Source organism: Lepidochelys kempii, chromosome 3 (assembly GCF_965140265.1).
Source record: "Lepidochelys kempii isolate rLepKem1 chromosome 3, rLepKem1.hap2, whole genome shotgun sequence".
NCBI classification, from domain to species: Eukaryota; Metazoa; Chordata; order Testudines; family Cheloniidae; genus Lepidochelys; species Lepidochelys kempii.
The window spans coordinates 38,741,709-38,768,621 of NC_133258.1; the positions used below are offsets into that span (position 1 = coordinate 38,741,709).

Consider the following 26,913-nt stretch of genomic DNA (forward strand, 5'->3'; position numbering starts at 1 on the left):
CCCTTGCACATCATATTATCAATTACTTTTCTTTCTATACATTCCTCTACTGTCGCTTAAGCATGAAAATTAAACAGAGTGAGCCAAGTTCAGAGGTATGTGTGGATCTACACTGTTGGTAAGTTGCTGTTGAAAGTGTGAATTTCTAAAAATCTTGACCACAGTAAGAAAATTTGTATTGGTGAAATTACATTGATTTAGTTACACTTTTGGAAACCCTTTTACATATTCTGCATGAATAAGGCTGTGTGTCTCTCATGGAGGTCACGGTTTCTGTGACTTTCCGTGACTTCTGCAGCAGCCGGTGCTGGCTTGGGGGCTGGCTGAGCAGGGCAGCTCCTGGGCCAGCAGCAGTTTCTGTGTGTGGGAGGGGGGTCAGGGCTCGGGAAGAGGGTTGGGGTGTGGGTCAGTTCCCAGCCAATGGGAGCTGCGGAGCTGGCACTTATGGTGGGAGCAGTATGCAGAGCCCCCCCAGCTGCACCTCCCCCTAGGAGCTGCAGGGACATGCTGGTCAGAGCCGGGTAGGGAGCCGGCCAACCCTCCACCCCAGAGCCAGTAGGGGTCCTGGGCTGTGCACCACTGCCCACCCCACCACCATCGTGGGTCCCGGGCCACTCCTCTCACCAGCACCTCCAATGCCACCGGACCGACCCCGCAGAGCACCTGGCACCCCTGGCCTAAGTTTTATTTAGGGGTGTATAGTAAAAGCCATAGACAGGTCATGGGCTATGAATTTTTGTTTACTGCCCATGACTTTTACTAAAAATACCTGTGACTAAAACATAGCCTTATGCATGAACTAGGTAGGGTTTACTGCACTTAAAGCAAGGGCTCATCTGTATAACCAGCAGAAGTTCAAAGATATAATCCAGTGTGCACTCTTGTTTCAGAATAGAGTGCCCGTTTTTAGTTTAGTTTACGCACATTTCCAACTGACATACACTAAACTAAAAAAGCAACTTTTATACCAGACAAGACTGTCCATGTAAGTGGTTATACTAGTATAAGCACACTGGTTTAAATTCACAACTTAAGTTATTCTGAAAAAGCTTTCCCACATCAGGCAAGGCCTACATCAATTTAAGGCCAAACTTTGTGCTGGTGCACTGCATTGATATTGGGGGTTTACAATGTGAATCAGTGAAATTAGCTACATAAATACTGCACAGTTCTACCCACAGTTACATATATAGCATCATAATTCAGCTTCTTGGAAAGTCTGCCTTGTAGATGTACTTTTTTGGGAGGAACTGGGGTAAGCAAAGGAAGCGTATGAGAAAGTGTCCTAGAAATAAAATAAGTTCACAGCCTGTGGAAAATCTGAACTTGTAAAAATTATGCATATGAAAAAATAGCCTCAATAGTAACTTGTAATGGATTATGATTAGACTTCCCCTAAATTGAGGTGGAGTGGGGTCTGGAAATCACATATGGGCTAAGAGCAAACATGAAACATTTCACTCATATAGGGAATTTTTCCTGCAGTAAATGCAAAGTGTAAAACAGAGTTAGAATAGAAGTCTCAATATAATCTCATCTAAAACTTTTGATAGTACTGAGAATTAGTGAAGATGTTTATTTTCAATGTAAAAATATTTGCTGTATTCATACTGTGCCTTTGACCTACAAAAATATTTTTATCGTGGAAATAGCTCTGTCTTCTAGCAACTCTAATAAAATCATTCCAGGCTTACCCTCGTGGCTCTCTGCTGCTAAATGGTGGCCCAAGTGAAAATAATCTTACACAATTATGGTTGCACTGAGGACAACAAAAATAAAACATGAAGACAGATGTACTGTACCCTGAAGCTACTTAAAAATTAAGTTATGGACCAGCATTATCAATGATGATAGGGCACCCCAAGTTGCTCTAAGGGTAACTTAGTTAAAAAGGAGAACAGTCCAGTAAAGGAGACTGCCGTTCAGGAGTTATTTTGACGTCCATTGCTTCTCTGAAGAAGAGCGCTGAAGAAGTCCCCCATGCCTCACTTGTAAAGGAGAGGAAAAAGGTTTGATTCCATAACTGCCTTCCACACCTTCTCAGGAGGAGATGCTCTCAGTGCTGTCAAGGCTCAACTTTCTGATGCTGTCTGAGCCTATACCGAGGAAGCAGGCTGCTGGAGTCCCACTGGGGGAGCATCTGACCCTACTGGGTTATGTTTAGGTTGCTGCTGCAATACCATGGAAGCCTGTGGTAATTCACTTTTCAGCAATTCCTTAAAGCTTGGGGCTGAAGTAGAGGCAGATCCTTCTGGTATTGCACCCCTACAAGTGAGAAGATTTTCCCAGCTTTGCTTTCAGCTGCTCCTTTGATACCAGAGAACTGGGGAAGGGGATTGCTTCATTACAAGAGATCTTGAAGAGTAGTGACTCAGATAGATACTTCTGATAGATAATTGGGTTTCTGATGCCCGGGAAAACCACATGGTGAACTGGCTGCTGGGTGTGAAAGTTGCAGCCCACTCCAGACTTCTAGATAGATGTATGTGCAGTGTTGGGGAGATGCCAATGGTCGTGGTACATGTAGGTACCAATGACATAGGGAAAGGTAAGAGAGGTTATGGAGGCCAAATTTAGGCTGCTATATATGAGATTAAAAGTCCAGGACCTCCAGGGTAGTATTCTCTGAAATGATTCCAGTTCTACAAGTAGGGCTAGTTAGACAGGCAGAACTGCAGGGTCTTACTGTGTGCATGAGATGGTGGTGTTTGGAGAAGGTATTTAGGTTTATTAGAAACTTTTTGAAAAAGGAGGAGCCTACACAGAAAGGATAGGCTCCAACTAAATTAAAACAGAACCAGATTGCTGGCATGAAAAATTAATAAAGGAGTTTTTAAACTAAGGGCAGGGAAAAGCCAACAGCTGCGGATGAGTACAAGGTTCAGACAGAGACATCCATTAGGGAATAGTTTATTAAAGTGAATACTCTATATCCTAGCAAAAAGAAGAGGATGGAAGTTGATAAACAATACGAACTGAAGAGAAGCCTATCAAATGAAAAAAAAGAGTCCCATTCAGCTATATCACATGAATGCAGACAACTAAACACCGACAAATTCAAAAACTGCTTCTAAACAAATGCAAGAAGTCTAAACACAAAGATGGATGAACTTCAGTGCTTGGTATTAAAGGAGGATATTGATACAATAGGCATCACCGAAATTTGGTGGAATGTTGACAGTTGATAGGACATAATACCACGGTACAAAATATATAAGAATGACAGAGCAGGTCATGCTGAGGGGGGCGTGGCACTATATGTCAAAGAAAGCAGAGTCAAATATAGTAAAAATCTTAAATGAATCAAACTGTACATAGAATCTCTATGGACAGAAGTTCCATGTTTCAATAATAAGAGTATAACAGTAGGAATATGCTACCAACCACCTGACAAGGATGATTACGATGATTGTGAAATGCTCAGGGAGATTAGAGAGGCTAGAAAAACAGAAAACACAATAAGAATGAGGGATTTCAACTATGTCCACATTCACTGGGTACATGTCGTCTCAGGATGGGATGCAGAGGTAAAATTTCTAGACATCATTAGTGACTGCGTCTTGGAACAGCTAGTCCTGGAACCCACAATGGGACAGGCAGTTCTTGATTTAGTCTGTCTGATGCAAATTTTTAAAAAGGATCCACAGGAGATCCTGGCAATTATAGGCTTGTAAGCCTAACTTCAGTACCAGGTAAGATGGCTGAAACTATAATAAAGAACAGAATTATCAGACAAGCAGATTGAACATGATATTTTGGGAAGAGTCAACATGGCTTTTGTAAATGGAAATCATGCCTCACCAATCTATTAGAAGTCTTTGAGGGGGTCAACAAGCACATGGACAAGGGTGATCCAGTGGATATAGCGTACTTGGATTTTCAGAAAGCCTTTGACCAGGTCCCTCACTAAAGGCTCTTAGGCAAAGTAGACAGTGAGGTAGCAAAATTTGCAGACAATACAAAGTTACTCAAGATAGTTAAGTCCCAAGCTGACTGCAAAGAGTTACAACAGAATTTCACAAAACTGGGTGATTGGGCAACAAAATAGTAGATGAAATTCAATGTTGATAAGTGCAAAATAATGCATATTAGAAAACATAATCCAACTACACATACAAAATGATGTGGTCTAAATCAGCTAAATCAAGAAAAATCTTGGAAGCATCATGGATAGTTCTCTGAAAACATCTGTTCAGTGTGTAGCAGCAGTCATAAAAGCTAACAATGTTAGGAAATATTAGGAAAGGGAAAGAAAAGAAGACAGAAAATACCATCGTGTCACTTTATAAATCCATTGTATGCCTATATCTTAATTACTGTGCGCAGTTCTGGTCATCCCATCTCAAAAAAGATATATTAGAATTGGAAAAGGTACAGAGAAGGGCAACAGAAATGACAAGGAGAAGAGAACACTTTTCAGATAAGGAGAGATTAAGAAGCCTGAGACTGTTCAGTTTATAAGAGAGACAATGAAGATCAGATATGATAGAAATCTATAAAATCATGAATGGTATCAAGAAAGTGAATAAGGAAATGTTATTTACCCCTTTGCATGAAACAGGACCTATGGGTCACAATGAGATTAATAGGTAGCAAGTTTAAAACAAAAACATAAGAAAGTACTTCTTCACACAATGCCCAATTAGCTTGTGGACCTCCTTACTGAGGGATGTTGGGAAGACCAAAAACATAACTTGGTTCAAAAGAGAATGAGGTAAGTTCATGAAGGATAGGTCCAACAATGGCTATTAGCCAAGATGGGCAGGGAAGTAACTCCATGTTCTGGGTGTCTCTAAACCTCTGACTGCAAGAAGCTGGGACTGGACAAAAGCAGTAGATCTATTCTATTCTATTCCCTCTAAAGCATCTGGTACTGGTCACTGTCAGAAGACAGGGTATCAGGCAAGCTGGACTATTGGTTAGAAGCAACTGAGGCAGTTCAGCAGGATCATGCCGACCTTTATTTTCTTAGGAGTGGGGCTTGAGGATATGGAGGGTGCATGTGACACCCCTACTGGATACTGCTTTTGTCGCTTCTGAACTGTGCAAGTCGTACAACCACACCATGAGTGGGAGCCAAATGCATGGGAACTTGAAGAACTCTAGTGCTTAATTATATGAAGTAGTAATAATATTTGGACAGCAGTAAGGAGCCAAGAAAAGAATAAATGCTCCTTAATGTGTTTGGTTATTTCCCCACCAGCAGATGACTTTCCCAACCTGCTCTAAAAGATATCCCACATGCTCAACTCCTTCCTTGGATTTGGCTTTATTAGCAAAGAAACAAAATTCAGTTCAAGCCTTTTCACTAGGCTTGGCTGATTCCAAATATTCTACCTCAATACTTCTTCACCTACACCTTTCATTCCCCCCTTCCTAGAGGGGCTTTGCTAGGTGTGGTCTCAAACCATCTGCTTCATCAGAGAGCCAGAAGGACCCACTTTGGTGAGATTTTCAAAAGGTACAAATGACAGTTAGGTGTTTAACTCCTACTGTCTTTGGATACCCAACTGCCATTTGTGCCTTTGAAAAGCCCCTCATTAATCCTTTTCCACCTGGATCAACACCTACCAACATGGTTGGCTGTTTTGAACAAACATTGCTAGCCTGTCATAGTCCCCCCAAAATTGTACATCTGTGTTTAGTTATATGTACAGACAGAGGAAATATATTTTATGATCAAACTCATCATTGCCTTAAGTTCCCTTTGCTGTAATCTCACCAGGTCATGTTGCAATTTTACTCTGGATATTTCCACAAATTTTTTCATGGTTGCATTTATACCATAAAAGATTTGACAAAGGAAGATTTGAAGCAGTCACGCAGAATGCAGATGTGCATGTGTGTTAGAGATTTGGTTTCTTTTTAGTTCAACTGGTCATAAGTGATCTAGAAACACCAAAGGAGAGTCTTTACAAGAAGCCTTGAAGACCTCTACATGTTTCACCATGGTAGCTGAAACAGCTTCACAGGTGAGTTTAAGAACCACTTACCTAATGTAAAAATAAAAGGAAATATGCTGCTTACAAGCAGTAAAAAAAATAAAAAAAATAAAAATCTGGTACCTGTAAATGGAAAAGACAGAACTGTTCTAGTATTAAAAGCGGCAAAATTTGCAATAGTGTGTTATGTTCAATTCTGTTTGTCATAAATATAATGGGAAGGGTAAACACCTTTAAAATACCTCCAGACCAGAGGAAAAACCCTTTCATCTCTAAAGGGTTAAGAAGCTAGGATAACCTCGCTGGCACCTGACCAAAATGACCAATGACGAGAAAAGATATTTTCAAAACTGGAGGGGGGAGAAACAAAGGCTCGGTCTGTCTGTGTGATGCTTTTGCTGGGAACAGAAACGAATGGAGTCTTAGAACTTAGTAAGTAATCTAGTTAGCTCTGAGTTAGATTCTGTTTTGTTTAAATGGCTGATAAAATAAGCTGTGCTGAATGGAATGTATATTCCTGTTTTTGTGTCTTTTTGTAACTTACGGTTTTGCCTAGAGGGATTCTCTATGTTTTGAATCTGATTACCCTGTAAGGTATTTACCATCCTGATTTTACAGAGGTGATTCTTTTACTTCAATTAAAATTCTCCTTTTAAGAACCTGATTGCTTTTTCACTGTTCTTAAAATCCAAGGGTTTCGGCCTGTGTTCACCTATGCAAATTGGTGAGGATTTTTATCAAGCCTTCCCCAGGAAAGGGGGTATACGGTTTGGGGAGGATTTGGGGAGGAAAGACGTTTCCAAGTGGGCTATTTCCCGATTATATATTTGTTAGACGCTTGGTGGTGGCAGCAAAAAAAAAGTCCAAGGGCAAAAAGGTAAAAAAGTTTGTATCTTGGGGAAGTTTTAACCTAAACTGGTAAAAATAAGCTTAGGGGGTTTTCATGCAGGTCCCCCCATCTGTACCCTAGAGTTCAGAGTGGGGAAGGAACCTTGGCATGGTGGCAGAGCGGTGGGATTAACTTGAAATCATTTTGAGATCAATTTGAGATTTTTTGAACCAGAAGCACAGATTTTAAAAGGAAATATTTTTTTTTTCCCCTTTGGGCTGCTGGAAAGCAGGTTTTAAGCTGAAAGCAGTTAGAGTTGGGTTTTTTTTTTTTTTTTTTTGGTGTCTGTTTGGGGGCCAGAGCAGAGACAAACGATAATTGTCTTTTGTGAGCTGGAGTTCTCTCTACCTAAAGGCAGGGTAGTTAACCTCCTGCAGGGAAATTCATAAGTCTTCACAGACCTGAAGTTGTTTTTTACCTAAGAGCAACTAGAGGGGTTTTCTGTCTATTTGCCTGGAGACAAAGGTGTTAGGGTTTTTTTGTTTTTTTTTTTAAGGATTTTTCTGTAGGCTGACAATCACTATCAGAGAATATAGGTATCATTATACAGCACAGCAAAATTTTACAAGCCAAGTTTTTTTTGTTTGTTTTATTTCTAACTCTCGAATGTAAAGTTAGTTAAAAACAGAGAAGCAAAGATGACAGAAACCAAGACACAACACAAATTGGAGTTAATCAGACTGGAGGCAGCAAAAGAGGTAGAAAAAGCCCTAGAAGCTGCCCACAGGAGAGAAATGGAGGCAAAGGACAAAGAAATGGAGGCAGCGAAAAAGGCAGAAAAAAAACAAGAGGCTGCCCACAGGAGAGCTATGGAGGCAAAGGATAAAGAACTGGAGGAGAAGGAAAAAGAGAGGAAGCATGCACTGGAGATGGAGAAGGCAAAGGCTCAGCAGAATATACCAACAAACCCTTGCAATCCTTCTCCAGGTACCACTTCCCATCCCAGAAAGTTCCCCACCTACAAGGCAGGCAATGATAAGTAGGTCTTCTTAGAAAACTTCAAAAGGACCTGCCTTGGGTACAGCACCTCTACAGACCAATACGTGGTAGAGCTGAGGCCGCAACTCAGTGGACCCTTAGCTGAGGTGGTGGCTGAAATGCCTAAGGAACACATGAACAAGTATGAACTGTTTAAAACCATGGCGAGAGTCAGAATGGGGCTAACACCCGAGCATTCCTGTTGGCGGTTCAGAGCCCAAGGTGGAAACCAGACGTGTCATTTACCCGACATGCCTGCCACATTGTGAAAACATTGGGATGCCTGGATATCAGGAGCAAGTGTTAAATCTCCAGAAGATTTGCCCTTCCTAATGCAAATGGAGCAGTTCTTAAAGGGTGTTCCTGAGGAAATAGAAAGATACATCCTAGATGGGAAGCCCAAAACTGTAATTGAGGTGGGGTAGATTGGAGCCAAATGGGTGGAGGTGGCAGAAAAGAAAAAAAACTGGTTGCAGTTGGAGCAGATACCAGAAGGGACAACCTCAAACCACACCCTACTACCGGGGGCAGCCCAAGGCCCCAACTACCCCCACAAGGAACCCTCCAGACACCTTATCATCCCACCACACCGTTCTCCAGCAACCCACCTCACTCCAATGACCAGTCAGGTGGACGATGTTTTAAATGTAACGAGCCAGGGCATGTAAAGGCCAACTGCCCGAAGAATCCCAACAGATTACCGTTCATTGCACGGGAATCACACCAGAGGTCCTCAGGCCCAGGTACCTCCCAGATACCCTCAGAGTGGAGGGAAACTGAGTGTGGGCAGGAAGAAGGTCACCGCGTGGAGGGACACTGGAGCACAAGTGTCGGCTATCCATGCTTCCTTAGTGGACCCCAATTTAATCGACCCAGAGATCCAAGTGACGATTCAACCCTTCAAGTCCAACTCTTTCAATTTGCCTACAGCCAAGTTGCCTGTCCAGTACAAGGGCTGGTCAGGAACGTGGATTTTTGCAGTCTATGATGATTATCCCATCCCCATGCTGTTGCGGGAAGACTTGGCCAATCATGTGAAGCTAGCCACGAGGGTGGGAATGGTCACCCGCAGCCAGGCTAAACAAGCCGTCATGCCTAGCTCTGTTCTGGAAACTTCTAACAGGACCCAGTCAGAGGTGACAACATCTGCAACAGCAGTAGTGGATCCAGTCCCAGAGACCCAGACAGAGCCAGTCCCAGAACCGGCAGCAGCCGATAACCCTACACAAGAGACTCAGCTAGAGCCTGAACCCCAACATAATGCACCAGCGGATTCACAGTCCACAGTAACAGCCCCATCCCCTACATTGCTTCCAGAGGGACCAAGCATAGGTCCACAATCCAATGAGGAACTGATGTCTCCAGCATCAAGGGAACAGTTCCAGACCGAACAGGAAGCAGATGAAAGCCTCCAGAGAGCTTGGACGGCGGCACGGAGCAACTCACCGCCTCTCAGCTCTTCTAATCAATCCAGGTTTGTTGTAGAAAGAGGACTTTTATACAAGGAAACTCTTTCTGGCGGACACCAGGAAGACTGGCATCCTCAGAGACAGGTGGTAGTTCCAACTAAGTACCAGGTCAAGCTCTTGAGCTTAGCCCATGATCATCCTAGCGGCCATGCTGGCGTGAACAGGACCAAAGACTGTTTGGGGAGATCATTTCACTGGGAGGGAATGGGCAAAGATGTTTCTACCTATGTCCAGTCTTGTGAGGTATGCCAAAGAGTGGGAAAACCCCAAGACCAGATCAAAGCCCCTCTCCAGCCACTCCCCATAACTGAGGTTCCATTTCAGCAAGTAGCTGTGGATATTCTGGATCCTTTTCCGAAAAAGACAGCCAGAGGAAAGCAGTACATACTGACTTTCATGGATTTTGCCACCCATGGATGGCCGGAAGCAGTAGCTCTAAGCAACACCAGGGCTAAAAGTGTGTGCCAGGCACTAGCAGACATTTTTGCCAGGGTAGGTTGGCCCTCCAACATCCTCACAGATGCAGGAACTAATTTCCTGGCAGGAACTATGGAAAGCCTTTGGGAAGCTCATGGGGTAAATCACTTGGTTGCCACTCCTTACCACCATCAAACAAATGGCATGGTGGAGAAATTTAATGGAACTTTGGGGGCCATGATAAGTAAATTTGTAAATGAGCACTCCAATGATTGGGACCTAGTGTTGTAGTAGTTGCTCTTTGCCTACAGAGCTGTACCACACCCCAGTTTAGGGTTTTCCCCATTTGAACTTGTATGCCGTGAGGTTAAGGAGCCATTAGAGTTGGTGACGCAGCAATGGGAGGGGTTTACACCTTCTCCAGGAACTAACTTTCTGGACTTTGTAACCAACCTACAAAACACCCTCCGAACCTCTCTAGTCCTTGCTACAGAAAACCTACAGGATGCTCAAAAAGAGCAAAAAGCCTGGTATGATAAACATGCCAGAGAGCGTTCCTTCAAAGTAGGGGACCAGGTCATGGTCTTAAAGGCACTCCGGGCCCATAAAATGGAAGCGTCATGGGAAGGGTGATTCATGGTCCAGGAACGCCTGGGAGCTGTTAATTAGCTCATGGCATTCCCCACCTCCAAACAAAAGCCTAAGGTGTACCATATTAATTCTCTAAAGCCCTTTTATTCCAGAGAATTAAAGGTTTGTCAGTTTACAGCCCAGGGAGGAGATGACGCTGAGTGGCCTGAAGGTGTCTACTACGAAGGGAAAAGTGCTGGTGGTGTAGAAGAGGTGAACCTCTCCATGACCCTTGGGCGTATGCAGCGACAGCAGATCAAGGAGCTGTGCACTAGCTACAGCCGATGTTCTCAGCCACCCCAGGACTGACCGAACGGGCATACCACTCCATTGACACACGTAATGCTCACACAATTAAAGTCCAACCTTACCGGGTGTCTCCTCAAGCTAAAACTGCTATAGAACAGGAGATCCAGGATATGTTACAGATATGTGCAATCCGCCTCTCTGGCAGTGCATGGGCATCTCTAGTGGTTCTAGTTCCCAAACCAGATGGGGAGATACGTTTTTGCGTGGACTACCGTAAGCTAAATGCTGTAACTCGCCCAGACAACTATCCAATGCCATGCACAGATGAACTATTAGAGAAACTGGGATGGGCCCAGTTCATCTCTACGTTGGACTTAACCAAGGAGTATTGGCAGGTACCACTAGATGAATCTGCCAAGGAAAGGTCAGCCTTCACCATACATCTCGGGCTGTATGAATTTAATGTACTCCCTTTCGGGCTGCGAAATGCAACCGCCACCTTCCAAAGACTTGTAGATGGTCTCCTAGCGGGATTAGGAGAATATGCAGTCGCCTACCTTGACGATGTGGCCATATTTTCGGATTCCTGGGCAGAAAACCTGGAACATCTACAAAAAGTCTTCGAGCGCATAAGGGAGGCAGGACTAACTGTTAAGGCTAAGAAGTGTCAAATAGGCCTAAACAGAGTGACTTACCTTGGACACCAGGTGGGTCAAAGAACTATCAACCCCCTATAGGCCAAAGCGGATGCTATCCAAAAGTGGCCTGTCCCAAAGTCAAAGAAATAGGTTCAATCCTTCTTAGGCTTGGCCGGTTATTACGAACGATTTGTACCGCAATACAGCCAAATTGCCGCCGCACTGACAAACCTAACCAAAAAAACAGCCAAATGCCGTTCAGTGGACCAAAGAGTGTCAGAAGGCCTTTAACCAGCTTAAAGCGACACTTATGTCTGACCCTGTACTAAGGGCCCCAGACTTTGACAAACCGTTCCTAGTAACCACAGATGTGTCCGAACGTGGTGTGGGAGCAGTTTTAATGCAGGAAGGACCAGATCAAGAATTCCACCCTGTAGTGTTTCTCAGCAAGAAGCTGTCAGAGAGAAACCAACTGGTCAGTCAGTGAAAAAGAACGTTACGCCATTGTCTACGCTCTGGAAAGGCTATGCCCATATGTTTGGGGATGGCGTTTCCACTTGCAAACTGACCATGCTGCGCTACGGTGGCTTCATACCACCACGGGAAATAACAAAAAACTTCTTCAGTGGAGTTTAGCTCTCTAAGATTTTGATTTCAACATCCAACACATCTCAGGAGCTCCTAACAAAGTGGCTGATGCACTCTCCTGTGAAAGTTTCACAGAATCAACTGGTTAAAATCGTCCTTGAGATGTGGAAAATATTGTTAGTCTTTATATACTTGGTAGTATATTTAGAGGTGCATGTGTCTTATTAACTATGTTTTCTCCTAGAGCTCCAGGAAGAAATCCCAGCCAGCATTTCACCCTATCTGTGATTTTGGGGGGGGGGGGGCATGTGTCATAAATATAAAGGGAAGGGTGAACACCTTTAAAATCCCTCCAGGCCAGAGGAAAAACCCTTTCACCTCTAAAGGGTTAAGAAGCTAGGATAACCTCGCTGGCACTTGACCAAAATGACCAATGAGGAGACAAAATATTTTCAAAGCTGGAGGGGGGAAGAAACAAAGGCTCGGTCTGTCTGTGTGATGCTTTTGCTGGGAACAGAAAGGAATGGAGTCTTAGAACTTAGTAAGTAATCTGGTTAGCTCTGACTTAGATTCTGTTTTGTTTAAATGACTGATAAAATAAGCTGTGCTGAATGGAATGTATATTCCTGTTTTTGTGTCTTTTTGTAACTTACGGTTTTGCCTAGAGGGATTCTCTGTGTTTTGAATCTGATTACCCTGCAAGGTATTTACCATCCCGATTTTACAGAGGTGATTCTTTTAAGAACCTCATTGCTTTTTTCATTGTTCTTACGATCCAAGGGTTTGGGCCTGTGTTCACCTATGCAAATTGGTGAGGATTTTTATCAAGCCTTCCCCAGGAAAGGGGGTGTAGGGTTTTGGGAGGAAAGCCATTTCCAAAGCAGGCACTTTCCTGATTATATATTTGTTAGACGCTTGGTGGTGGCAGCAAAAAAAAAAAAAAAAAAGTCCAAGGGCAAAAGGTAAAATAGTTTGTACCTTGGGGAAGTTTTAACCTAAGCTTGTAAAAATAAGCTTAGGGGGTTTTCATGCAGATCCCCACATATGTACCCTAGAGTTCACAGTGGGGAAGGAACTTTCACAGCGTTGTTACATAAAAATTAGAAACTGGAAAAGTCAACGGAGGGCAGTTAGTACGATTGAGGGAATGTAGTCAGAAAGGTTAGAGGAACTAAGCGTGTACTCTTTGGAAACAGAAAAAGTAAAGGATGACCTCAATAAGGTCTACCAAAATTCTGAAGGGAACAAAAAAGGAAAGATGCTAACAAGACTACTTGATTTTGTGTCAAATGCAAGAACTAGTGGGATGAACTCAAGCTAAGGAAAGGTCAGGTCCTAAAGGAACACTCTATACACAGAGAATAGTTAATGGAAATAAGTTATGTGCATTTATTTGAATGTCTAAGTCATTTAAATACATGAAGTTATGTTTATTTCAGTGCATCTCTCTCTGGAATGCAATGCCTGAAATATACTCACTAAATAAAAACTGAGGTAGGCATTTCCAAAACTTCAGACTGTTTCCGTTTAGTGAATGGTGCTTCCCTGACTCTTAGCGAGAGTGCCCCAAGTTATGTTTACAAAAAATATCTAGTTGTAATTCTCCTTTGAAGATATTTTGATATTATTTTCACTCTTGGTCTGAGCTCCTTAGTGTGAGACAGGAGCTCCTTCAACTCAAAGAATTTTGACCCTAAGAGCAGCAGTACCAGGGCAGAGTACAAGCCAGGTCATCTATTGGACCTGTACAATATAAATGCTGCCCTTCGTATCAGTTCCTTCACGTGCCTGGGATGTGCCATGGACTCACAAGATAAGACAATGCAAAATTATTCAAAATAGAAGAAATATGCCTCAGAGAAAGAATATTAAACATTTAAAGGTAGGGTTTTCAAAGTCACTCAACTGTTGGCCTAAGTCTCCTCCCACATGACTTCAACTAGAAGAGTGAAGCCAATGCTGAGTGCTTTTGAAAATCTCACTTAATAGTCAATCCTCCTAATATTTAATATTCAATCTGACACATACCATATACTCATCAAACGGCTGTTAAGATTGGTATGAGAAATTATGGCTGAACAAAATTATTAGTTCTGTCAAGAAATAAAATGTACTCTTTTCTACCTGCTGCGCTTTATGGGCTGTCTCAATGCCGTGATTTCTTAGACAGCTTAAAGCCCTTGCATCTGGGGAGCACCCCACGTTCCAGTCAGAAACAGCAGCACTGTCTGTCATCCACTGCAACAACAACAATAAAAAACACAAATACACATTTAAAGGAAATAAGAGTACAGTACCTGTCTGGCAATATGATTCATGATAATGCCATGCTGTCTCATACAAGTCTGTCCCCGAAAATCAGGAGGGTTGCCTATTTCATAAGTAGATGTTGCTGCACTGTCTATCCTCCACTACAGAGAAACAAATTCAAATGTTTATGTTTTCCTTCCCGCAGCTTATATAATACTGACTGGTAGAAGAAAGTATATTTTGGCAACAGTAAAAATAAACAACTGACCTTATTTTCAATGTTTTCATCAGTTACAAGTTTTCTAAAAACTGCTTCAGCTATGGGTGATCGGCAAATGTTCCCTAAAGAAACAAGAGGTTGAACTAAAGTTTATCTATGGTAAAAGAAGCAAGATAGGACAGGATTTTAGTTCACATAGTACTTTTACAGTTTATTTTATCATATCCCCTAGATGAATCCACAGCAGTGGAGTCAAGCCAAGGCCTCTGGAGCAGTCTCTGTTTATTTCCATTTCACTGCACCAGGGGAGTGAAGGTACTGCCCCATGGAACTTGCCACACAAGGGGTCACGTATCCCTTGCATATGATCCCAAATCTTGTACCCCTCCTGTATGGTGTAATTACATTGCTTTTTTTGTCCCCCTCCACAAAAAGACTTTCTGAAACCATAATTGAAAAAGCAGAATTTTGAACTGTATCTCAAATGGATGTTAATACTGACATTTTCTGTCTTGTCTTTCATAGTTTTACTCATAACAGTCTGGAACTTCTAGGGTCTTCAGATGTCCCATCCCCAAAAATCCTCTATGCACTGGCAACAAGTAGGATAAATTTCTGACTATGATTTACTGGATGATTTGCAAAAGTTTGCTTGAAGTATTTATCTTAATGGCCAGCATCGTTGAGAGAAAATTTTCCATTGCCTTTTTACCCCTTAAAAATGTTTTAAACAAACACTGCAGAATGCTAAAAATATTTGGGAATATATCACATCCTTGCCCAAAGTAAATAAAGTTCAATACCAAAGCAAGAGTCTGCCAATGCTATTGTTTGGGCTCCTCTTTTTAATGATACCTCCATAGATAAAACTTTCATCCCACAGTCTGCTTTTTCATATTCTACCCTTTCCCCACTTCAAATGTTTTGGAAAATTGAAAGCACAGTTATGATATGCCATTTATGTTCATGATAACTAAAAAGTATGATATTATTCCACTGTAGTAAAACACTATACTTCCATTCTTTCAGACTCAAAGGGAAGGTAATAAAGTATTCTGTTGAAGACTCAGGAAAAGTCAAACCACTGATCTGGTGGAAAACACTGGCTCAGCACCTGGAACTAGGGGGTTGTTGAGCTACTTGTGATGGCAGGAGCCTCTTCTGGAGGTGCACAGAGTGTTTCCTTAATTTGGACTAGTTCATTCAAGTTTGAGAAACTAAATGGGAGTTGAAAAAAGTAGGAAAGCTTGTTTTCCTTTGCTAATCTACGAATACATTTGAGGAGGGAGAAGATGAGCTCTACTAGCTCTAAAAACCTCAAAGGGCATGGTGACCAGAAGCAATCAATTAAAGTCACTAACAGTTAACACTTCCTGTTTTGTTTAATAAATCAATTAGTTTTAAATGCAAAAGATGTTTTTGAAAAAGAAAAAAAAAAAAGGAGTTTATGCTCCCAGCACTCTAAGGTAATTTTTATTTAAATAATAAACAACTTTAAAATGGATTTCTGTGAATTTTTAATTGAATTCAAATTTGTCAAGCTGCATTAGGAAAATCACGAGTAAAAAAATTAATATAGTAATAAAAAAATTCCATTTTCCAAAATAATAAAAATATAAAGATTAAGAATCTACATAAATGTACATAAACCTGTGTAATTGCTTACATAAGTGTATATGGTGCATCCTCATGGTTAGCAAAAAGAAATACAAAATTTAGTGTAAAGGCTATATTTACTTGCAAATCAAAATGCTTTCACGATTATACCAATCAATGTGAATGAACCTGTCTTTAGGAAAACAAAAAGAACAGATGCAAAACAAGATTAAAATGGATGATCTAAATAAAGGTTTCCTGCTTGCTGATTTAAATCATGATTAAAAATGGTGATTTAAAATTAATCCAGCCTGACAAAGGCAGGTTTTTAAACAGTGAATACTGTCTGAAGGAGTAGCCTGTAAGGAAAAGGAGTATTATTGGACACACAGTAACCTACTGAGAGGACAATGGGATTTTGCTGGTGTGCCAATGGTTGAAGTAAATGTCTTGCCACATAATTAAACTGAAACAACATTAAATAAGCCTGAAATACATTTCACTTTCAGCCTATTGCATATTGCACACTAAAATAAGTTGAAGGAAAGTTATATAACATGGTTATAGACCTTCAGATGAGTGGTGGATACTAAATTATAGCCTAAGCAATCCAGTAATACTTGCTACCCAGATGAATCTATTCTGAAGCATCTCACAGAGACAATAGCGGTTATCATTTAATATTCTGTTACAGCGGTGCTTGATATCAAACAAACAATTCACACTTTTCTGATGTTTTAGTTCACATTCAAATCAATAGGGTATATTTGTTTTTCCATTGAAGGGAAGTCACTTTCTTTCACCTCACAAAAATCAGAGTTCCATTTTTGATTTTGAACAGTACCGGATGGTGGCGGTGGTTTTTGGCAGCGATACAATAAGATGAGATCAGTTTTTAAAAAGTTTAAATTACTGCTTCATTAACATCACCTTTTGAAGGGTCATTCAACAAAAGAAAATAATCCTACAGTAATTAATAGATTTCACTTCCTTCTAAAACATCTGTTAAAGTCATTTAATTCATTAAAAAATATGGAAGCGAAACGAAGATATTTTAATGCAATATTAACTTTTGAGACTGTCTCAGTCATGTCCTGAAATTCAGAATTAAGACTCTGAAGCAACTTAGTTCTAACCCCTTTTGTGCAAATTATCTTATTACAGTAAATAAGATCTTCACATTTTATGATCATACAGAAACTATGGTAATTAAAATGCAACACAGTATGTGCATCTGCAGTTCGCGAAACAATGTGGTTCTTTTGTAGTACATAAAATTTATTATTTACCACACTGGTAAATCTATTTGGAAAGCCACCATATAGAAAGTGATGACAATATACACAAAATAGACTTTTCCCTTCAATCTCTTAAGCAACAGAGTAGGTACCACAGACAGGAGAAAAATGCAAACTTCCCCATATTGTACCAGCAATATGCCTCAGCCCTGCAATGATTAACTGGGGCAAGAGATAACTCGATGCCAATCGACACCCTTGTTGACAGACTTAGGGGACATCATGGGTAGAACACATACGAAGAATGGACTATTTTCTCAGAAGAAATAGTCCCTCCACTAAGAGAGAAGTAATGTTAGCATGGTTGAGTGATGAAACTTGCTTTTTCTATAGGCAGAATGCTTCATAGCTATGCAAGGCTAGGAGGGGTCAGAGTACACTTCTAGATATGTGATATTGCACAAAAGCCCTATATACCAGAGGTTCTCAAACAGTGATCCGCGAGCTCCATTCAGGAGGTCCGCAGATAGTTCCCTCTAAGGTGCATGCCTGGGTGGCTGCATAAGAGAGAATGAAGCGCCACCCACTTAACTAGTGGAGCCGCTCAGGCGTGGCTCCACTAATTAGGTGCGTGGACCCTGGAAAAGATGCACATATAAGGTGAGGTGGTGGCCTTGGAAGGAATAGGGGGTAGGTGGTAGGGCGAAGTGGGGCTAGAAGAGGGGGTGGGGGGAAATTGAGACGTGCAGGGCTGCGGTGGCCAGAGAAAGATGACTTTCCCCAGCTCCAGGGCTGCAGCTACTATGGAGAGACTGCCCTCCTTCCCAGCCCCAGCTCAGGGGCTGCCGTGGCGGGGGGAGAGAGGGCACATCTATCACATTAGAGAGATAAGATTACGGATATTAAAATATGAGTTGTATGCTTTTATTTGCAGACCAAAAAAACGTTTATTATTAGCAATTTTTTTTAGATAGCGCTTTTATCCAAAGTGCTTTACAATAGTTAGCTAATGGTACATATAACATGTGGAAAGATCATTAAGTGGTCCGCCGAGACACTCAGCAATTTTCAAGTGGTCCATGAGAAAAAAGTTTGAGAAGCACTGCTATACTACTTCAATAAAAGTAAAGGATGACATACCTAATTGAAACTGTAGGGGGAATACAAGCATGCAAAAGATATTACCTAGTTTTATAATAAATAAGATAAATTGGAATTTCACCAGAACACAAAAGCCATCCATCAACTCCTGCAAAAAGTGTATGGATTATTTTTTAAAAGGATTACAATCAGGGTCTCTCAGATGAAGAAACACAACGTCCCTCATCCACTGTCTACATTATAGAAATTTGCACTGGTAATGTACACATGCAGCATCATTATAAAGATGAATTTACATCAATGTAACTTAATCTGAAACTACCAGAGTAAATGCACCTGTGTAACCCACACTTTAGAATGGTGCAGTACATACACATTAAAGGTTTGCATTGGTATAGGTAAATTAATGGGTGAGCTACTACAACAAAAGATACTACATAAGTGTAAAAAGAGTAATTTTTTTAAAAAAAAGTCTTCCCTTAAATTAAATAAAAACTGCAACTTGTTCACCTCTTCTCAGTTCCAATTCCTTTTTATGTATTTGGGTTACTTATGTTGCTGGATACTTCATTTATTCTTCTGTGGTAGGAAAAAATTCAGAAGCAATCTAATTATGCAACTATTAAGTAAGTTATATTTTGCTGTGTAATGAATATCTGCTTCTCTTGTTACAAATAGAAAGCAGATGTTAAGTGAATATTTGACTATTAGTTTTTCAAAACAAATGTAGATGTAAACAACCTGACTTCACATGAATCCTTGTACTCTCTAGAATCAACTCTCAAGTGGATATCTTCAGAAATGACAGTCTGTCTCTCCCTTCAAACAGCTGAACACTTGAAATATTGGAAGTTTCAGATATTTGCAATGGGTGTTAAAAATAACATTCATATTTTTGAATTGATTGGGCTCAGCTTTTATTCTTTTTAAATCAAAAAATATCACATATACTTAAAATTATACTAATGCATCAAGATTACTTTTTAGGGCACAGGGAAATTTTAGATAACTGCTGAAACACAGCAAAACCCAACACTGGCAGAAGGAAAGCTCAATGCAATCTTAAAATACTTTAAATGAATGAAACTTTGACAGGTCAGCCTTTATTAAAAAAATAAAGCTGTTTCCCACATCATTCAATCCTTGTTGTCATATGGCACCAACTCTTTTGGGTAGCTAATATAAGATGAAGGGAAATTCCAGGGAAGTTGACAACATTTATTACAGTGATTTCACCCCATTGCTTGCACTTTCTGACTTTGTTCATTCTTCCCTGAAAATAGCGAATATGATTTATTCTCTCCATTCCCAAGTTTCTCTAGTATTATTTAACATTGGACTAGACACACAGAGTAAGCCATGTCCCTGCCCCAGAGAGTTTACAGTCTAGATGTGTTCCATTAATGGTTATTATCTGTTTTACTTACTGCAGACAGAAGACATTATCAAGCACTAAACTGTAATTTGCTGTGTAATGAATATCTATTTATCATTACAAATGCAAAGCAGATTGTGTGCATATATTTACTGATGGTTCCATAACACAGATCTAATTTAACAAATGAAGACTTGTCTTCTCAAGGATCATCTTCCAGTGCATCAGGGAGATTTTAAGGGCCAGGTAACCAGACTCACAGAATCATAGTAATACAGGGCTGGAAGAGACCGTCAGAAGTCATCTAAGTCCAGCCCCCTGCACCAAGGAAGGACCAAGTAAACCTAGATCATTTTTGACAGGTCTAACCTGTTCTTAAAAAAAAAAAACTCAGAATGATGGGGATTCCACAACCTCCCTTGGAAGTGTATTCCAGACCTTAACCACCCTTATATTAAGCAGTTTTTCCTAATATCTAACCTATATCTCCTTTGCTACAGATTAAGCCCATTACTTCTTGTCCTGCCTTCAGAGAATATACAGAAAAATTAAATATAGTCCTTTTTTAACAGCCCTTAACATATTTGAAGACATCTATCAGATTCTCCCTCAGTCCTTTTTCTCAATACTAAAGATGCCCATATTTTTTAACCTTTCACCATAGATCAGACTTCCTAAACCTTTTATAATTTTTGTTGTTCTCCTCTGGACTCTCCAATTTGTCCACATCTTTCCTAAAATGTGGAGTTCAGAACCGGACACAGTACTCCAGCTGAGTCCTCACCAGTGCAGAGTGGAGTGGAACACTTACCTCCTGTGTCTTACATATGACACTCCTGTTAATACACCTCAAAAAGATATTAGCCCTTTTCACAACTGCATTACATTGTTAACTCATATTCAATTTGTAATCCACTAACTCCCAGATCCTTTCCAGCAGTACCACCACTTAGTCAGTTTTTTCCCATTTTGTAATAAAACATTTAATTTTTCTTTTTAAGTGAAATACTTCTCATTTCTCTTCACTGATGTTCATCTTGTTGATTTTAGAAAATTCTCCAATTTGTTTGCAACCCCTCCAAGCCTGGTGTCACATTCCAATTTTATAAGCATACTCTTTGTCCCATTAGCCAACTCATCAATGAAAATACTGAATAGTATCGTAACTTCTCTGCAAACTTCGGTAGGTAGGTATTAAACATGAACACACAGCCTGGCATTACACTTACTATGACACTGTACTAAGCCCTCCGGGCAGAGATAACAGCTTGTTGGGGTGGGCAAATAGATTAGGAAGGGGAATGATGGTGGGTGGGAGATACCAGAAGTGTTTATTACATTGACAGGAGCTCCTCCCCTGTTCAGGGTGCACATCAACCCTTCCCCTGAAAGAAAGCCCCCCCACTGATATACTCACCTTCTCCTCCTTCCTGGTGGGGAGGGGAGACTCTATTCAGGGTACGGGAGGACGGACTCTACTCCTATCCCCTTTCCAGTAGGGAGGCTGCTAATTCCCTCCCCACCCGTCCTGCGGCTGTCCCGGAGCGAGGCGGGAACGGCCTTCTCTCCATCCACCAACCATGGGTGCCTCAACCTCCAGGAGCCCCGTCCCCTTCCCACCACAGCGCTGGGGACGCGTCCCCGCTCCAGTCCTGCTTGAGCGGCCGCCCCGCACTTACCCAGACACACGAAGAGCACAGACTTCGCTTCCCCAGCCGCCATCTTCTTTCCCGGGCAGCACCAAACAAGGGGGGTCCTTCCTTCTCCGAACTGTCGTGCAAACCTCACCGCGCTTTGCGGCACCACTCGTTAAAGCCGTCCTTTGTTTATGCCTGATCGGAAGCTGGGTGGGGAATAAAAATAATTTAAAAATATGCTCTCAGAGTTTGGCAAAGGGGCCCCGACCAGCCACTCCAACCAATACACCCCTCATGGCGTTGGCGTTTATGTGTGTGTGTGTAAAAATCAGGCACTTGAATAGACACCCCCCCAGCTGCACCTGTCCCAGGTGAGCAGCTCTCGGGGTCCTTCCTTCACCTTGCACGCATGTACGCACTCAGTGATGAGAGGTCGAGTTTGGGCCTGGCCGCGCCCTCTCTCTTCTATTGTAAAGCCGCAGCCAGGAGCCTTTGGAGGGTGTTACAGGGAGTGAGTATTGACACTGCTGTGTTCTCAGACCCGGGGAAGGGGATAACCCCATTGTGGGGAAGGATAGTGGTTCCTTGGGTTCTGCCTTCCCTACTTTTGCTGGTTAGGTGGAGAATGAGGGCAAGACTACCCTAGGGTTGCCAGGCATCCGGTTTTTGACGGGGCTGTTAAAAGTCTGGTTGCTAGCCTGGGGCTAAGGCAGGCTCCCTACCTGCCGTAGTTCTGTGCTACTGCCAGAAGAGGCCACCAGGCCCCTAGGCACTGGGGTGGCCAGGGACTGGGAGGGTATGTTCTGCAGCTCCCATTGGCCGGGAACTGTGACCAATGGGAGCTGCAGGGGACAACGCCTGTGGACGGGGCAGGGTCGCCTGGCTGCACCTCCACATAGGAGCTAGAGGGGGGGACATGCTGCTACTTCTGGGAGCTGCTTAAGGTAAGTGCTGCCCGGATCCTGCACCCCTGACCCCCCTGTGACATCCCCCTCCTTCCCTCTGAACCTCTTGATCCCAGCCTGCAGCACCCTCCTGCACCCCAAACCCCTCATGCCCACTCCAGAGCCCACACCCCAGCTGCAGCCCTCACACTCCCCTGTGCCCCAACCCTCTGCCCAATCCTTGATCCCCCCCTCCGAACCCTTCAGTCCCAGCCCTGAGCGCCCTCTCTACCCAAACCCCTCACCCCCATCCCAGAGCCCTCACCCCCCATGCCCTCAACCCCTCCTGCACCCCAAATCCTTCATCCCTGGCCCCACATCAGAGCTTGCACCTCCAGCCAGAGCCCTCACCCCAACTCTCTGCCCAAGCCCAGTGTCCCCTACCACACCCTGAACCCCCCATTTCACCCTGAACCCCACCCTGTAACCTGCACTCCATGCCCAGAGCCTGTACCTCCTCCTACACCCCAATCCCCTGCCTTGGTCCAGAGTCCCCCTCTCATACTCCGAACACTTTGACTCCAACCCCCACAGCCCGGAGCCCCCTCCTGTACCCCAAACTCTTCATCCCTGGCCCCACCCCAGAGTCCGCACTCACAGTCGGAGCCCTGACCCCTTCCTGTACCCCAGCCCCCTGAGCCTGCTCAGTGAAAATGAGCAAGTGAGTGAGAGCAAGGGACCGGGGGGTGGGGGCTGGTGGTGCCTCGGAGGAGAGGCAGGGCAAGGGTGTTTGGTTTTGTGCAAGTAGCAAGTTGGCAACCCTATCAAACGCCAGTCTAATGTAAGTAACGCAGTGTTTGCACTAACACTGCGTTGACCTAATTACATTGACCTAAGCGCTACACCTCTCATGGAGATGGAGTTATTAAGTTGATGTAGTTGGTGACTTACATCAGCAGGAGCAACATTGTAACGTAGATGCTTACAGAGTTAGGTCGATGTAAGACAGCTTACATTGCTCTAGTGTCACCTTCGGTACTCCACATCAACGAGAAGCGCAAGGGGAATCGACGGGAGAGTATTTCCCATCGGCACGCCCCAGTGAAGACACTGCAGTAAGTAGATTAGGTATGTCGCCTTCACCTACGTTATTCTCGGAACTGAAGTTGTGTAACTTGGATCGATTTTTTTCCCCCTTCTCCCTCCGAAGTGTAAACCAGCCCTAAGTTAGCTGCTACTCTACTAATAACTGTGTGGCCCCAGTACATCTTGGCATGAGTGTGCCATAAAAACTCAGCTCTGGGATCTGCTGGAATGTAGATCTAGCTAGTTTTTGGTCCCCACCTTGCAAATTAGACATCTTAAATACAAAACAAATTTATCAGCTAGTGCTTCAGCAAAAACATACAAACTAAAAAGATGTTATTGCAGCTCAGTACAACAGTGAGTACTACAAAAGCCTCAGTCTGGTACTGGGATTCTAGGGGATCCTGGTGGTTTTCAAGCTTTCAGTTTTCATTGGAATGTAGAACATAGCAGATACTACTGCACTTTAAAAATCTGGCCCCAAAATACTGATCTGACATTTCAGTCCTTCCAAATTTTGGCCCCAAATTAGATATCCATATTATTGAAATGGAGAGTAAGCGTTGCTTCTACTATTTAACCAAAAAACATCTAGGCCTCAACACTTCCTGATTTAAAAAACCCTGCAAAAACTCTAATTTGGCAACCGTATTATGCTGGTCCAGATAATTTTGATTGGCACCTCTTTGTCCAAATGTTGTTGCCTAAATTTAGTCAAAGTTGATTTTAAAAAAAGATTTCTTAAATGCATTTTTTGTTATAAAAATAAACCTATTTAAAATGTGAAAACATGGCAACCTATATTAAGGACTAAATTTACTATAATCTATTAAGGTCATTTAAACTACATTTTAAAAAAGTATGCTTGCTGCTAAAGTGTTAAAGGTTACTGAACTGTTGGAAATCATTGGCTAAGCACCTGGAACCAGGTTTTGGTGAACAGCTATGCCAGTTTTTGACAGCAGTAGTCTCTTCTGCAGGTGCAGAGACAATATTTTCTTCTTTTCAGTTTATTCAGCTAGTGCATTTCAGTGATTAATTCAGTTAAAGTTGAAAAATGGACTGGGAGTTGAAAAAGAAGAAAAGCTTGTTTTCCTATTCCAATCTGTGAATAAAAATGAGGTGTGAGAGGATGAGATCTGCTAGATTTCAAATCTTGAAGGACATGCTGACCAGAAACAACCTTCATTGCACCATGGGCTTTTGTTTGAGCTTGTGACTTGTTTACATGTTAGACTCCTTGGTCCGTGCTGGAGATCAGACTAGATGATCACGAGGGTCCCTACTGACCTTAAAGTCTATGAGAAACAACCCATTCAATTAACCACAGATAGTACTTTATTTGTTTAAATCATTAATTAGTTTGATAAATTTAGGGTTTCCCCCCATTTATCATGCATATTTAAGGTAGTTTAATTAACAAAGAAAAAAACCATTTTACAATGCTGGTTTTGTGTATTTTTAATAGAATTTCAAATGCAGCTTGACACAAATGATAGGTAAAAATGAAATCATCAAGTAAATAAAAAACATGTCATTCACCGTTTTCTAACATAATAAATGTTAAGATATATAATTGCTTAAATAAGGGTGTATAGCTCTAGTGTATCCTCCTTGGTAGGTATAATTTGGAACTTCTTTTTGCAAACAATCAGAATCGACTTTCTTTAGAATAATAAATAGAAAGTATAAATGCAAAAGTATAAAATTGATTATTTAAATTAAGGCTTCCTGTCTGGTGATTTAAATTATGATTAAAATCAGTGATATAAATCAATCCATCCTGAATTTGGCATGCATTCTCCTATTCCATCAGAATAATCCAGATGTTCTCTAAATAGCAGCTGAATTTGTGATGGGATCAAAAGTTAGCTAGGTTTAGATGCCATGTCTAAGTTTTGAGGTGCTTTTCTGCTATTATGTGGTGTCTGGAATCCTTTGGTGCAATAGGAACAGCTAGACTTATTCTCTATTTAAGTGGTGGAATTTCAGGGATGAAGGCCTAGATCAGTGGGAGGCAACCTGAGGCCCATCGGGGTAATCTGTTGGCAGGCCACCAGACAGTTTGTTTACATTTGCATGGCCGCCTGCAGCTCCCAGTGGCCGTGGTTCGCTGTTCCCGGCGAATAGGAGCTGTGGGAAGCAGTGTGGGCTGCAGGGACATGCTGGCCGCCACTTCCTGCAGCTCCCATTGGCCGGGAACAGCGAAATGCAGCCACTAGGAGCTGCGAGCGGCCATGCAAATGTAAACAAACTGTCTGGCAGCCTGCCAGTGGATTACCCTGACAGTCCACAGGTTGCCCACCACTGGCCTAGAACCTGTAGTTTTTAGCTTTTACCAAGATTCTGCAATTGTCAAATGGTGATGATTAATATTGGGTGCTTAAAGAGGGCACTGGGGCACCTATGGGCCCGTTCCTGTGCCTCTGTGTAATTGGGGGGCCCATGATCATCTATTTTTTTTTTAAATAGATGATTATGAAGATGGATGAAAGTTTATTTTCAACACACACAGTTTTGCGCACACTGTCATCACAGTATGCATATGTGTAACACCGACAGACCCCAGTCATCAGTGGGCAGGATCGAACCTGGGATCTCTGAAACTAAATACGTGAGTCTCTACTGCATGAGCTAAAAGCCACATGCCTTTTAGCTAAGGCTGTAGCAGACTCATTAATCTCTAAGTGGTCCCAGTGCCACTAGAGGGGACAGAACACCATGTCCAGGAGGTGTGTGGGTTACATATGCACAATGGTTTCTCTGTGGTAAAAACTATGTTGCTTTTGTGCAACAGATATCACTGTATGAAACTACTCTGTTTATTCAGTGACGTGCTTCTGAGTTGCTCTTAATTGTAACATTTCTTTAAACTATGCTCTGTGGAGCCTCTCCTGGTTCCCCGCAGACTAAAACACTTGGAGAACCTGGTAGTGGGGAAACCGGGAGATGTGTGTGAGAATTTCTCTGACAAAGTTGTTTGCAAAATATCATCATTGGATAGCCACTGAATATGAGTGGTGGGTCACGATTATTTCAGCCATTTATTATATGATTCTTTTCTCTGTGATGATAGGTCGGGGTAAGATGAGGTCCATGTCTAAAGAGTAAAAATATAATTCATACCTCTGTAATACTCTGTGGCAAAATTCTCTGTTCTGCACCTTGTGTAATTGTTTATGCTAGTGGCAAGTAGATATAAAATACTACCAGATCAGAATGGTAGTGTTTTACACCCACTTTGAATTGATCATATGACTTCCTGGCTACACCGGAGAGAGAAAGCAGTACAGAGTCCAATTTGATCTGAGAAATAGGTTGGGTAAGCCATTTATGTTACAGCTACTTTTACAAAACAATCTCATTTATGTAAAAACATATTATCTTGCATTTTTGTTTATCCATTTTGTGAGTAGGGTTAGGGAAAGGGAAAATAATAGAAATCCTGGCTCTTGAGTTTAATAAAGTCTGAACAAATATAATTTAGCTTAGATTACTCTGGTCCTTTGTTTAAAATGCTCCTTATTCCTCACTGTTCTAGTTAAAGCAAGGGTGGGCAATTTTTTTGACCTGAAGACCCATCTGGGTATGGAAATTGCTTGGTGGGCCATGAATGCTCACAAATTGGGGGTTGGAGGGCAGGAGGACCCTGGCTGGGAGTGCAGGCTCTGGGGTGGGGCTGGGAATGGGTTGGCGGTGCAGGAGGGTGCTCCGGGTTGGGACCGA

The 26,913-nt window shown here is 42.2% G+C and overlaps 2 protein-coding genes across 8 annotated transcripts in view; one reads left to right on the forward strand and one right to left on the reverse strand.

Annotated features, from left to right (window-relative positions):
- Positions 1 to 21,367, reverse strand: part of ACP1 (acid phosphatase 1) — a 52,768-nt gene extending 31,401 nt beyond the window's left edge. For 2 of the 3 annotated variants that reach the window (XM_073336169.1, XM_073336166.1), the window contains exons 1-3: positions 21,260 to 21,367; positions 14,319 to 14,392; positions 14,098 to 14,211 (exon numbers count right to left, since the gene is read on the reverse strand). In XM_073336169.1, coding sequence (XP_073192270.1) covers positions 14,098 to 14,211; positions 14,319 to 14,392; positions 21,260 to 21,302 — 231 coding nt within the window. In that variant the 5' untranslated portion in view covers positions 21,303 to 21,367. Of the gene's footprint in view, positions 1 to 13,924; positions 14,039 to 14,097; positions 14,212 to 14,318; positions 14,393 to 21,259 lie in introns of all 3 variants that reach the window. The other variant, XM_073336167.1, reaches the window with a different exon arrangement.
- Positions 21,368 to 21,621: 254 nt separating this feature from the next.
- Positions 21,622 to 26,913, forward strand: part of SH3YL1 (SH3 and SYLF domain containing 1) — a 134,333-nt gene continuing 129,041 nt past the window's right edge. For all 5 annotated transcript variants that reach the window (XM_073336164.1, XM_073336165.1, XM_073336162.1 and 2 more), the window contains exon 1: positions 21,622 to 21,728. In XM_073336164.1, coding sequence (XP_073192265.1) covers position 21,728 — 1 coding nt within the window. In that variant the 5' untranslated portion in view covers positions 21,622 to 21,727. The remainder of the gene's footprint in view (positions 21,729 to 26,913) is intronic.